At 42.4% G+C, this 14291-nt stretch overlaps 1 protein-coding gene across 5 annotated transcripts in view; it reads right to left on the reverse strand.

The window, feature by feature from the left end:
• Positions 1 to 14291, reverse strand: part of SCML4 (Scm polycomb group protein like 4) — a 95437-nt gene that overhangs the window by 37399 nt on the left and 43747 nt on the right. For 3 of the 5 annotated variants that reach the window (XR_004382757.1, XM_032858252.1, XM_032858255.1), the window contains exons 2-3: positions 11578 to 11792; positions 10523 to 10621 (exon numbers count right to left, since the gene is read on the reverse strand). The exons of 1 other annotated variant lie outside the window; for it this stretch is intronic. Coding sequence is in view for 3 of the 4 variants with exons in the window: in XM_032858252.1 (XP_032714143.1) it covers positions 10523 to 10621; positions 11578 to 11733 (255 nt within the window). In the remaining variant the exon portion in view is untranslated. The remainder of the gene's footprint in view (positions 1 to 10522; positions 10622 to 11577; positions 11793 to 14291) is intronic. One more of the 5 variants, XM_032858253.1, reaches the window with a different exon arrangement.

Here is a 14291-nt window from a genome sequence, read left to right on the forward strand (position 1 = left end):
CATTTCTGGTCAGATAAAGCAATTGAAGGAATTAGAATAAGTCAGCCAGTTGCAGGGCAAACCATGGGCATTCATCCTACCCTTCAAGCAACTGCTGGGACTTTTGAACAAAGAAGAAATCTCATGCACCTGTGGGTGGTCCATGACTTTTTAAAAATTCTTCTTGGTAAGAGAATAGACCATCAGGAAGCATACCTTTGACCTAGCATGCTGAAGTTTCTATCTCAACACTTAAAATAAAGGAAAAAACTTGGCCTAGGAAAGGGAGTCACATCCGATTTTCGAGGGCTCCTAAGATAGAAATGAGTCCAGTGGCTAGGAATGTACTTTGGTGTGATGTGGGGCCCCTTTGTCAGTGCCTCTCCTACATGTGGAATGAGGAACTCCCTGTATGACCCAACATACAGGGATGCTATTCTCTGGCAGGTCATTTGCCTTTGCCATTGCTGGCTTTTTGTGTGTTTTTGTTTGTTTGTTTGTTTGTTTGTTTTTGTTGTTGCATTTTTTTAAATGGACAAAATTAAAAAGTGCTGTTTTTTTAAATAGATTTTTTGTTGCATTTTGTTTTTTAAATGCACAAAATAAAACAGAAGGGTCCAATCTTGGTATCTAATACCATTCTTCAATAAAAGGAGCTAGGGCTTTTTGGAGAAAGGGCTGATTCAAGGACAAGTGAGGGAAACATTCAAGATGAGCCTGCGACATCTTGTCTCAGAATGTGAGAGTACTAAACACACACATACACAATGATGACTGTGGGTCATAGGAACACAAGAGTCAATGGAAAGAGCTTCCGGTGTCCAAATCTGGAACAATATGAGCAACAAATCATGAGTAATGGATTCTGATTCAAAGTATACCATGAATATCCATGACTCCCTTCTGACATAAATGAATGACCGACTATATACATGGAGGAGAATGGACAAAACCCCTTATGCATAAATATTCCAAATAGTTATTGTGGAGTGTAACCTCCCACTCCTTAAGTGTGAGTTCCACATAGTGACTTCCTTCCAAAAAGGACAGCATGGAAATGTGGGGAAAGTGACTTTACCGTGGAGAAACCCATCAAACACCACCTCAGACAGGTGACCAAGGTCACCATCCACAGTGATAATCCACATTGATAGTACATACCCTTGACATGGCATGATGGGAATGACACCTTACCTCTGGAATCTTCTTCCCCAAAACCCATAACCCCAGTCTAATCATTAGAAAAACATCAGACAAGCCCAAGTTATGAACATTTTACAAAACACTTGACCCAAACTCCTCAAAACTGCCAATGTCATCAAAAACAAGGGAACTCTGAGAAATTTTCACAGCCCAGAGAAGCCTAAGGAGACAAGATGACTGAATGTTAATATGATATCCTGGCTAGATCCTGAAACAGAATACGGAAAAACTAATGAATCTGAATAAAATACGGACATGATTTAATAATGATGTATTATTATTGGTTCACTAGTTGAGACAAATGTATCATAGTAATATAAAATGTTAACCATAGAGGAAAGTAGGCATGGGGTATATGAGAATTCTCTGTTTTACCTTCACAACTTGCCTGTAAATCTAAACCTATTCTAAAATATTGATTATTTTTAAAATATTAAAAACAGATTCTGGCAGAATACACTGGATAAAATGGAAGGGAAGAAGGGAGGCAAGCTTCTTTCTTGGAAGTGTAAGTCTAGAGAGAGATTAGGTGCCTGAGATGCCATGCTCTGACATATACTGGAGCTAATCCTTGGCCTTCAAAGCCAACAGCCCTGTACAGATGCTGGCAAAGTTGGCAACTTCACCTGAAATTCAAAACTTCAATCAAAAGGATGTGGTCACCCCCTCCACCAGGGTGTGGTTGCCAGCAGCTGCCCAAGGGGCTGTGCTTTGCTAGGGTAGAGTATCGTGATGGGTGACGCAGAAGAGTAGAGAGTGGGTCCCTGCCAGCTGGCGTCTCCACCAAAGGGGGTTGGGGAATGTGAGAGCAGCTCATCTTTCTTTTCCATTTACAGATCCAAAATAAGAGCCTGGAGAGTTTCTCACTCCAGCTGTCTTTCGGGGAAGACCTTCTCTAAGACATTTGCTAAACAACCACTGGAAAGAGTTGGGGAAGGGGAGGGTCTGTTTGCAAACTGAGATGTGTAACCAGGGGCCACTAATGGAGAAGGGGTTAATTGCTCCAAAAATTGAAGTATTATTCTAGAAATTTTCAAGTGTGGCAGGAACAGAAGTACTAACTATACACTGGTAGCAATAGGTTGGTCATCTGAGGACAGAGAATGTTGTTGAGGGAGTATGATGTGTAGAGATGACATACACATCAGCAGAGATGAAGGAACAAAGCAAAATTTAAAAATAAGTTTGGGGTGCCAGTGGGCACAAATGTTGGAACATAGCTTTTGGATCTGAGCTCAAAGTCCAGCTCAGCCACTCAGTGTGAGGAGCTCTTGTAACTTAGGGTTTTGGAGCCTGCTTTTCTTTAGCTGTGTGAAGATAATAATATCCCCTCACAGGGATGTGGCAAGATTTAAATGTAAACATCTAACATAGGGCTAGTGCAAATGAGGACTCAGGAAATGTTCATTATCACTCTTGCTGATAGTATTGGGGAAGGGCATGACAAGAAGGAGAAATGGACCCATATTTCCTACCCCGGGAGATGGACACTGAGAACTTGCATGACTTCAGTCATCAACTATACAATGCTGACGCCCCACAGGGGAGGGGCTGGAACACAGGGCTCGGAGGCAGGGCTGGGTTTGAATCTCGGGTCTGCCACCAGCTCACATGGGACCCTGAGCAGCTCATTCAGTCCTTCTAGGCTTCTTCTTCCAAAGCCATGAGATTGGGTAGATTGTGGGTTTCTAAATTCTCTTCCAATCCATAATACGTATATACCCTGTATTAGACTATGCCTGAAAACATGAAAGCATTTAAAACAAAACCAGTGTCAGTGCCATATTTTGAATGTTGATTAGAAGAAACGTGCCATCCTGAATTTCTTTGGAATTCTATTTCTGGAAATATAGAAAACTAGCTTCTTTGGATCAATTGAAAACAGCCACAAACAATAAATGTGAGATTAATGAAAGTATAGAGGAGCTGACAATATATAAAGAATTATCAGGCCAGGGGTGCCTGGGTGGCTCCATCAGTTAAATGCCCAACTCTTGATTTCATCTCAGGTCATGATCTTGGAGTTGTGGAATTGAACCCTTCATCAGGCTTCATGCTCAGTGTGGTGTCTGCTTGTCCTTCTCCATCCTCCCCACTCTCTCAAATAAATAAATAAAATCCCTCTCTCAGATAAATAAATAAAATCTTTAAAAAAATATCAGGCCAAAATATAAGTGAAATCTATGCCTTGGGAATTGGTATGGAGGTCAGGGCTCATCCAAAGGGCTATAAACCCAGGAAGGGTGAGCCAGTTGAAAACTTGTCCCACCTGACCCCCACCCATCCCTGACAATAAGGAAAGCTGCCCTAATGTTGGGGTAGGAGAGACTGCAGGTCTCTGAAAAGATACTGCTGCAAGCCAGATAGTAATACAATAGAAAACAGAGTGCTTAACTTTCAAGGAGTAAAAAAAAATTAAATACTAAAAAAAAAAAAAAAAAAAAAAAAAAAAATTCCAAAAGAAGGCAGGAGAGATGGGTAAAATGAACAGAATGAGTGGGACAAATAGAATACACAAAATAAGATATGTATTTAAACCCAAATGTAGGGGCATCTGGGTGGCTCAGTCAGTTAAGTGGTTGCCTTCGGCTCAGGTCATGATCCCAGGGTCCTGGGATAGAGCCCCACTTTGAGCCCTCTGCTTGGCAGGGAGCTTGCTTCCCCCTCACTCTCTGCCTGCCTCTCTGCTTACTTGTGATCTCTCTCTGTCAAATAAATAAATAAAATCTTTTAAAAACAATTTTAAAAATTTTAAAAAATTACCACTAATTTCTTTAAACATAAATGGACTAAATGCCTGGTTGAAAGACAAAGATTATTATACTGGACATTAGGGGTTGAAATGTATCTCCCAAAATGATGTGGAAGCCCTAACCTCCAAGACCTGTGAATATGACCTTATTTGGAAACCAGATCTTTTTTGCTGATAATCAAGTTAAAGTGAGGTCATTAGGATGGGCCCTAATCCAATATGACTATATATCCTTATAAAATGAGTAATTTGGACAGAGACAGAAAAGTACAGAGGAAAGACAATATGAAGACACAGGAAGGACAACATTGCCAACCAAGGCATACACCTTGATCTTGGACTTTGAGCCTCCAGAACTGTGAGACAATAAATTTCTGTTGTCTAAGCCACCCAGTTTGTGTACTATAGCAGCCCTAGGAACCTAACATGCCTTTTTTTTTTTTTTTTTTTGAAATCATGTTCACCCTCCCTTCCTTCCTCTTACCACCTGTATTTGAGGATAGTTCTGCTCATCTCCCTACCACAGCTTTTCTTGGGGGCACATTCTCCCTTAGACTCACACTCTTTCTCCACACAAAACTTCCTCCGGGTTCTGAGGAGATGCTGTGGAGAGCAGAGTTAGGGAAAATTGAATACCTCACTGTGTTTAACCTCAGACTTTAGTCTAAAAACGTGTCTGTTGGAAATGCATATCAGCTCCAACAACAAGACGTTTGTAGCCAATGACCTAATTCCATTCGTAGGTGTCAGCTTGTTTTTGGGTCCACCCATACCTTTTTCTCCCCGCACTTAGAGGAGAGATGAAACACCTAAGGGACAGAGGGGCCGCTATCCTTCAGTCTTGAGGCCTTCTTTGGTAACAGGACCCTTGGTTAAATCTGAGATGCTAGCTAAGCTTTCTTTGAACTAAAAGTTCTTTAGGAAAATAATATTACCCCAGTACAACAAACTGCCTACATGACAATGAAGACAGAAGGGAATGCTTGAAGCTGGGACGGAAATGGACTGGCTCACTAATGCCTTTCAGGGGTGCGGACAGGGTGGGGATACGGTGGGGATGCTGAAGCTTTCTCCCACCAGCTCTGTGCTTGGTTCAGATTTTCCTCTGGACCCAGAGAATCCCTGAGACCCATGAAGAGTGGAGGTGAGAGGAGGGGGGCTGCCGCTTTGCTGAGGGCAGGGCTTAGTTTCCTCCTAGACAGAGGGAAGCTGAGAGAGGAGACGATGAAGCCAGTACTCCAGGGTACCAGGAGAGAGAAGAAAGAAAAGGGAAAACACAAAACACCATTACTGGATAAAGTGAAATTCAGAAAAATGGATCTACTTGGGAGAATTACTTAATGAAATGCTGTTCACGACGCCCTGTGCCCCCAACAATCTTTAGTAGATACCACATATTTCAAGCAATGTGTGGTGTGATTGGGTTTCTTACAGAAACTAGTGAGGAGGCCAAGTTCTCTGCATCAGCCCGCATGGGGTCGACCCTACAGATGGAGAGGAAACAGGGTGCATCCAGGAACGGGACTGTGTGCTTAGCAGAACTCAGGGCAGTGGGAAGCTGGAGCTGGCTTAAACTGGGCCATAAAGGATGACTTAGATTTTCAGGAATATTGCAAGTTGTTCATTAAACACAGTGATCATTGAACATTGAAGTATATATATTTACAGAGTATTAATTTAAAATACATTAAAAACAAAGGTAATTGATACTCAAAAACTCATCACTTTCTAATTATTCTAATTATTTTGTTATCATGCCCTTAGGGAAATAGAGAGGCAGGAGTGTGTCTGAGCAACTCCACTCTAGGGGCTGCCATTTTGGTATCTTGGAACTGGACATGTTGGGAATATATGCCTTGGAAATTGTTGAATGCTACAAATTAGGGCCGAATTTACTCTTTGACTCACAGACTTGAGAAAGTGATGGAGAAAATGTTAAAAACACAAATTAAATTACACCTAGGGGCGCCTGGGTGGCTCAGTGGGTTAAAGCCCCTGCCTTCAGCTCAGGTCATGGTCCCAGGATCCTGGGATCAAGCCCCGCAAGGGCTCTCTGCTCAGCGGGGAGCCTGCTTCCTCCTCTCTCTCTCTCCGCCTGCCCCTCTGCCTACTTGTGATCTCTCTCTCTCTCTCTGTGTCAAATAAATAAATAAATAAATAAATAAATAAATAAAAACAAAAAAACCCCACAAATTAAACTTAAAAGTGGGCCTTCTCTGCGACTGTTACACCACGAATAGCACAAAAAACTGAACTATTTTTGGTTTTCACAAACTATCACCCAGTTCAGCGAAGAAGCTCATCACGTGCTCAACAAAGGAGCAAACTTCCAACATACGATTTCACTGTTTACCTTTCTTACTTTCTTACTTCTTAACATAATTGAAAATATCAACTAGCATTCATGCTGGACTCACGCTCAGCTGGTGGGGGGACATTAGCCAACATACCTCTGCCTCCCACCTCCCACTGAGCCTCAGCCTTGGCCCTTGCTCCATCCCTGGGGGTGGGGGTATCACAGAAAACCATAGGAGAGACAGTCCCCACCCTGAGTTCTCCACACCGTTCATCCTAAAGGAATGGCTCCTGCCAACTTGTGCCTGTGTAACGATTTTCCCCATGGGAAAATGAGGATGCAAGGGGCATGCCATGCCCACCATCAGCAGGGGGGGACCTCGAAGATCAGCTCAGGAAGGCTCATTAGATAGCTATTCTTCCCTTGCATACAATATCATGCTGCATTTGACGTTCGTAAATAGGACTCTAAGACAATACAAGATCTGGATAATCAAAGAATCGTGGAAGCCAATTCAACAGTTTTAATGAAAACACATTTTAGAAAGAGGCTTTGAGCAAGTGTTGGAACAAATAACAAACCCTTTCTACTTAAGTTCGAGCATTCTCTTAATTGAGATTTCTGTGAATTTGACTTCCTTGTTACACAATGCCAAGGACACATACTTTGCGGGGGGTGGGAGCGGCAAGAAAAGGATAGCAATAAAAAAGAAGAAATAAAACATAATGTGGCATTACTTATGTTTATTAGAAAATCACTCTCTTTATAGAGTGAATCTTCTAGTTAAAAGAAGACTATTCTTTAGGACACCCAGGTAGTTCAGTTAGTTAAGCCTCTGCCTTTGGCTCAGGTCATGATCCCTGAGTCCTGGGATCGAGTCCCACTCCTTGCTCAGTGGGGAGTCTTCTCCCACTGCCTGCCGCTCCCCCTGCTTGTAGTCTCTCTCTCTGACAAATAAATAAATAAAATCTGAAGAAAAAAAAAAAAAAAGACTGTTCTTTAAGAACTTAGCAGTAGCTGCTGGCTATTCCCAAATTTCCATGCCCCCTTTTTTCTTTATCAATGAGACTTACTGACTTTTAGCTGGCCACCTGATCCCCTAGTCCCCTAGCACTGCATTTCCCCATCTCCTTTGGCACTAAGTATGGCCAAAGGACTAGGTTGTGGCCAATGGACTAGTTTATGGCCAGTGAGATCCAATTGTAAGGGGTGTGTGCAGCTTTGAGGGTTGAGTCCTTAAAGGGGAAAGACAGGCCTCCACTACCTCTGTCCCCATTCTGCTGCCTAGACTAGCACCGTAGTGGGAAGTGGAAGTCTATTTTAGAGTATGAGGTAGAGACTTGGTGTTAAGAATAGCAGAACACTAATGATGTACTATATCCTGGCTAACTGAACATAATAATAAAAATAAATTTTAAAAATAAATTAAAAAAAAAAAAAAGAGTAGCAGAGCAACGGAAAGGGAGCCTGGGTCCCAAAACCATGGAGACATCATAACATCCTCAGATGAGCTTCTCAGAGTTTAACACAACAGGGGAGTTAGCTTCTACCTTCTTTAGGCCACTGTTGTTTGGCCTTTGTTACAGCAGCTGGCTTCTGTATTCTGAGTAATATAATTACCAACATGTTAGAACATGTTAACCATTTGTCTTTAGTATTTTAGGGATAATATTCTTTCTAAACATGTTACAATTTTCTGAGCTCATGAAACAGAGCAGACAGAACATAATTTACTCTTTTTTGGAAAGACTACATGGGAAAGCATAATTACTATTCTGAACAATAGTACAAAGAGATTGCCAAGGTCTAGGGGGCTGCTGGCCCATCAGTAAGTGGCCTCAGGCTGTGGGACTTGGTTCATTCATACCTAATTCCTGCCGTTTTTCTGACTCCCCTTGCTATCAGGAGTCAAATAAGAAAATATACACAATATTTTCGTCCAGATCCTCAAACACAGAAGTGGTCAATGAATGTTCTATGACTGTTATTGTTATTATCGTTGTTGTTGTTGTTGTTGCTAGTATTATTATTACAATTATGTAGAGGGAACAGACAGCTATTTTCAAAACTCAACCCTTTTTTCTTCCCGCTTCAATCATAATCCCAACCATAAAAGGCACAGGAGCTGGAAATCCCACTGTTCGGTGACATTATAATCAGCCGCATCTACAGAATGGAAGCTAGAGTTTCTCCTTGATGTAGACTCTCTCTCTCTCTTTATCTCTTTAAAACGAGCTTAATGGTCTTTTTAGTCATGAGATATAAGGAAAATCTATCTGTTGACCTTGGGTTGTCTATGAACTAAACCAATAGCAGAGGCTTCAAACTGAGATACAAATTCTGTTCCAGGTTGAAGAAGGCTATTTTCGTGGCAGTCAGCGTATGGCTCTTCAAAGAAAATATGATGTGAAGAGGTTTCTGCTTCCTTCGACTGGGGCGAGAAGGGGGCGTAAGGCCATCAGATGGTGTTCTCACAGCAGTGAGAATGACCTGGCAGTGAGGCCACTGGCCTGGGCCAAGAGACATGGGCAGATGGGCCCCAGGAGGAGGCATGACCTATGAACTCTGGGGTGCTGACATTTGACTACCGGTTGAATTCTTCCTTTTCTGCTTGTAATTCACTCATATTATTCTCAAGACCCAGAGAAGGAGTTAAATATCACACCCCGTGTTAGCTGTGCGTGGGCCTTAAACGGAGAGCCTTGTGCCCATATTTGGACCAGGGAGAGTTTCCACATGTGATTGACACAGAGGTGATGGGCAGTGCGGTGTGGGAGAGCACCAGGCAAGAAGCAATCACCATAGACCTTGACATAGCACCACCAGGCATCCTTAGAATCTCCTGGGAAAGAGCCTTCTGAACACTCAAATACTGATTATTCTATTGTGACAATATTGTTAGCATAAATATACCATAATGATGCCATTACTGATATAACAATTGTTACTATTGTATGATATTGATCATGTTATTGCATTTTTATTCTATATGATTAATAAAATGCCATTTAGTTAAAACAAAAATTCTTATTATATAGAAATATAGAATTATATTAGAAATAGAAATATCTTATTTCGCTTGCTCAGGATTTCCTTTTTAACAACTTCTGTCTCCCCAACTGCGTCTCAAATAGTTAAAATTGCCAAATTAGTGGCCATTTGGTAAATGAAATGAAACTCTACACGTTCCTTGCTGGTCTCCCCACGATTAAAATCTTTTCATTAATGATAAAATGGGGCTTCTGGGTCTCAGAAATCGTCAGAATAAAACTGAAGAAACCTAACAGGTTGCCAAATTTATTTTGCCAAGTAAGGATATTTTTGAATTACCAAATCCTGACAACATGCAACATTTAATAAAATGCTTTTTAGAATTCCCAAGTTCCTGACCACGTATGGCACTTAAATAAAATAAATTTTAACACCAAAACAGTAGGAAGCAGATATTTCAGAATAAAGGATGATCCTTTGGGCAGAACCATTTTAGCTTTATGAAGATTTTCACCTGGTTCTTATTTTTCTTGCGTCACCACAAGAGAGTCAGCCCTTCCAGCGGACGACACCTGGTTTGGAGCCATTCCTGAACACCAAACCCACTGCATGGGGAGCTGTCTGGGAGCTGCAGGCCTGAGATAATTCCCACACATTTCCCCAAATACGTGGAAGGTGGACCCGAGCAAGAGCTGGGGCCTGTTGCCCCTGTGAGACGTGGGCATGAGGCCTGCCTTCCGTGTTGTAAGACCCAGACTGTCAGCTAACCACACCGAAAAGCTTTCTTCCTGCCCCGTCTTAGGAGCCCTGAAAACTGCCCCTTTTAGGACACAGGACAATTGCCAAGTCGGGCTCATTCCATGGACTGAATTACCATTTTTCCTGGCCCCAGAAATTCTATGTCTGTTGATAATTTTCATTCCTGGGTCACAGCTCCCAGGGGAGTAGGAGAAAGGCCAACTAGGAGAGAGGAATGTTCAGTGTGTTTCCTCAGATCCTGGATCTGCTCCCTGGCTCCATCAACTCTCTGTTGATAGAAGGCTGCCCTGCTCCAGGTTTCCAGAAGCAACTCCCACACCTCAGCAATGGCACAGGTAGCCGAGCTGGGAAGACCTGCCCTGTGCCTGCTTCAGAGACACAGTTCTAAAGCTGATGTGCCCATGAGAAAAAGGAGGCTCTCTTTGCTAGAAAAATAACCAGTGACAGAAGACTTTACTTCAGGAGATGGCTGAGTAAAAGCCTCTTTTACTAAAGCCCGTGACCCCCAAATAACTCGGAGTCACCTCCCCCACCCCACCTACCATTTTTATTTTCCAGCAGTTGGAGGAACTGCAGAGAACCAAAGGGATAAAGGTTGAATTCATTACCAATTCTTCCGGAAGCTCTGTCTTTCTGCTGACCTGAAATAATTTCCATACATTTTCCTAAATATATGGGAGTTAATTGCCAATTTGCATTTTGGTTCGAGTATTCAGGTCTCAAGATGGAAACATAAGCTCTTTATTTCAAGAAAAATAACTGAAGGAAAACTTCTGAAGCTCGTTTTCTAAATGCCCAAAAGGCTCATGGAGAACAGACTCAATAGTCTTTCTTCTCTAGAAGCCTCTTCAGAAACCTCTTGGAGGAGAAGCTCTCCCTCCTCCCAGTTCAGTTTGCTTTATGTGATTGCAATTACATCAGAGAATTTCTTTTCCACCCCCCCGCCCCCCCGCCCTGCCACTCCAAAGTGGTAAGTCTTCAAAGGGTCACAGGATTTGAATTCTGCCTGCTATGCCTCCTTGGAGCCAAACTTGACATCAGCACTTTTTATAAGCAGGAATCTATGAATTAACACCCTGAATTTTCCTGAGGAGTCCCCTTGTTGGGCCTCTGTTTGGGAAAACGCTCCTGGGTCCTTTGACAGTAGCCTGCCCTTAGTATTAATTTAAATGTCTCAGGAACATTATCTGCTTCTACTAAAATAAGTGACGAAGAAGTTCTGGAAAGTGGCTTCGAGCGCCGCCCTAGCAGGCACGGTTAGGGGAAAACTCGGTGCCTGAAACGCTAATTTAGATGCGAGCCTTCATATTGCGTGTTTAGCTCTGACCCTAAAATCTGCTCGCCTCACAGCTTTCCCCATCTGGTGCAATTTGCTTTCTCACTTGTAAAAACACACACGACGGGGACAGCATGCATTGTGGGCCGCGGCGTGACAATGAGGCCCTGTCCGTGACGCGCTTCCCTGAGAGAAACTTGTTTCGCGCCCGTTGTCCCCCAGCTCCCAGCCTTTCCTCACAGGGAGCAGCGGCCGCTCTGCCCAAGCCCCCAGTGTCCCACCCCAACGTCCCTGAGGAGAAAGGAGATGATGGAGCCGTACCTTGTACCCAGGCTTCCGCCCTCTTTTCTTGGGGATCTTCACTGCTGGCAAAGCGCCAGCTGAAGCGGAATAAAGGTTACGAACCGCCATCTTCATAGGTGTTGAGTGAAGTGGGGGTCGGCCTCGCTTTCTCCCTGGGATCCTCTGGGACTGCATGTCTGCCGGTGCCAGTCTTACAGAAGGAAGTGACAAATCGCTCACAGGCAGAAGAGGTGCTAAGATTAGTCCAGACACAAAGCAAAACAAAAACAGAAGGGTTTGTTAGGTTTGCAAGGCAAGCATGTATCCAGTTTGGCGTTTGGAGCCTTACCTACCCTTCACTTGGAGGGGGTGGGGACCAAATACGAGAGAACCAGGCACCTCGAGGAGTTTTTACAGGACTGTTTGGCTTCTGGTTTAATAATTTCCAGGAGAACGAATTTCCACAGAGCTGTGATGAAGTAGGGAGGATAGTAGGGGGGAGAGGACAATAGCTTCCCAGCTCCAGACACAACTGAAAGTGTCACCAGCATGAGACGACTTCATCAGTGTGTGTCTCAAGTTTCCCCAGTCAATTTAACTTTGAAGTAATAGAATAATAGTATTAAATAAATACAACCCGCCTCCCACATTTACTCCTGTCCCTTTGGCTGGGTTGTAAATGGTTGTGACCTTTATGTTTCCTGTGAAAGATATTTAACAATACAAATCAGTTGTATCAGTTCTGTCTCTTGGGGCGCCAGGGTGGCTCAGTCGGTTAAGCGTCCAACTCTTGATTTTGGCATGGGTCATGATCTACTATTTCTAGGGCCGACTAGGTGGCTCAGTCATTAAGTGTCTGCCTTCGGCTCAGGTGGTGATCCCAGGGTCCTGGGATAGAGCCCAACATTGGGCTTCCTGCTCAGTGGGGAGTCTGCTTCTCCCTCTGACCCTCTGCCCTCTCATGCTTTCTCTCTCACTCCTTCTCTCTCTCTCAAGTAAATAAATAAAATCTTTAAAAAAAAAATACTAATAATGAGCTTCTTCAGGTAGAGATACCTAAATTTTGCAGCAAAAGGTAGTCGATCGTCTCCAGCCCAGAGAACACAATGGTATCACGAGCTCAGGGGTCAGATTTCCTTGAACATTCAGGATTGTGACAAGTGGGACTGAACATTAGACTCTAATGTGGGAGGGATGTTAAGTGATAAAATTTATTTCTGAGCCCAAGTGGTAGCCAACAGTGGAAATGAGAAGTTTTGCTCAAAATGCTACAGAAAGAGTTGGGAAAGGTGATAGGAATCATCCCTACCCTCCCTACCCTACCCTAGGCAACACTACAGGAACCACATTGCTTTGCACAAGAAGGAAAATATTGAATAGTGGATACTTGAAATCTGAAAACATGACAGGGAAAATTGGGGGCATCTTTTACAAAAGTTCACTTTGTTAATTCTCTGAATAGTAACAGTATTCTCTCAATAATCTTGATCACTCTTGGAAATATCACACTTCGTATACAGAGTTTTAAAGCATGAATTTATTGTTAAATATTTCAGGTAGATAGACAAGCTGTTGGAGATGTCAATTTTCCCTGTTTTTTATGTAAGAAAAATATCACATATCATTGATTCTAAGATGCATGCTTTATCACTCATTAACATCTCTGAAATCACAATGCGCCGTAAAGTGCTGTAAGCACATAAGAATTCCATAAGGAGCAATTTTTCTTTCTTGTGGTACATGAAACAGTGCTATTATCAAGGGCATCTTACAGTCAATGAATCATGATCAATGAAGATAAGCCCATCAACATGTGAACAGAGCTATCATTCCATTTCTAGACTTGGCGTCAGGACTCCACTACCCCAAACCCTCATTTTCAAAACAAACAAAAAAAAAAAGGGCTTTGCAAAACATCTAAAACCCACGAACACTTATTTGTTACTATTTTTGCTGTGCAGAACTTGATCTGAGATTCTGAACTCTCATGATTACGATCACATCCCTGCTTCTGCAGGTTTAGTATTAGTACTATACTAATACTAATTAGTTGTCATTAGTATTATTAGCTATCTGGGAAATAAGATTTTTTTCTAGTCTAGGGCCTGTTTCTCTAACTTTCTACTTTGCTGCTAGTGAGGTCAGCACCGTATCTAACATGAAGATCAAAAGTCAGTAAGAGAAAACCCAGGACCAGAGTAAGGCATCGAATCTGTTTCTGGCGGGTGAAGGTTTATTTGGTTGCCGTCCTTCCCTGGTGAATTGTGATTCTCTGCTAACCTAGATTCTCCCTCACAAAAGTCTTCTCGTTGAATAGGTTTTGGGGAGTAAAGGAAAGGTAACAAATTAATTAACATATTATCCTAGGAATTTGTATCACTCAAAATTATACTGAACTACCCTAAATTTCTCAGTTCATTAGGAAAAAATATTTCCTAGAAAACTAGTCATCTTTTAAACTGGGCTTTTCTGTTGTTCTGCTTCTTTTTCTCTACTGTGAGGGAGGAACAGGACTGGGGCTACTTTCTACATCACTTCCAGAGAAGTACATCTATCTTAGGGTATAAAGGAAATTTCCCAAAAACTAAATATGATTAATGAATTTCATGCTGGTGGAGCAGCAATGAGCTCTTATTGGTGCATCCGGAGCAGACAGTAATTGGGCGGACGTGAACATAGCTCTTTCATTGATCAAGAAGTTACTATTTTGCCATTCCTTCTCACACATCAATACAATTTTAATACAGAAGTAA

The sequence above is a fragment of the Lontra canadensis genome, unplaced genomic scaffold (assembly GCF_010015895.1).
Source record: "Lontra canadensis isolate GAN:19392208 unplaced genomic scaffold, GSC_riverotter_1.0 scaffold14, whole genome shotgun sequence".
In the NCBI taxonomy this organism is placed as follows: domain Eukaryota; kingdom Metazoa; phylum Chordata; class Mammalia; order Carnivora; family Mustelidae; genus Lontra; species Lontra canadensis.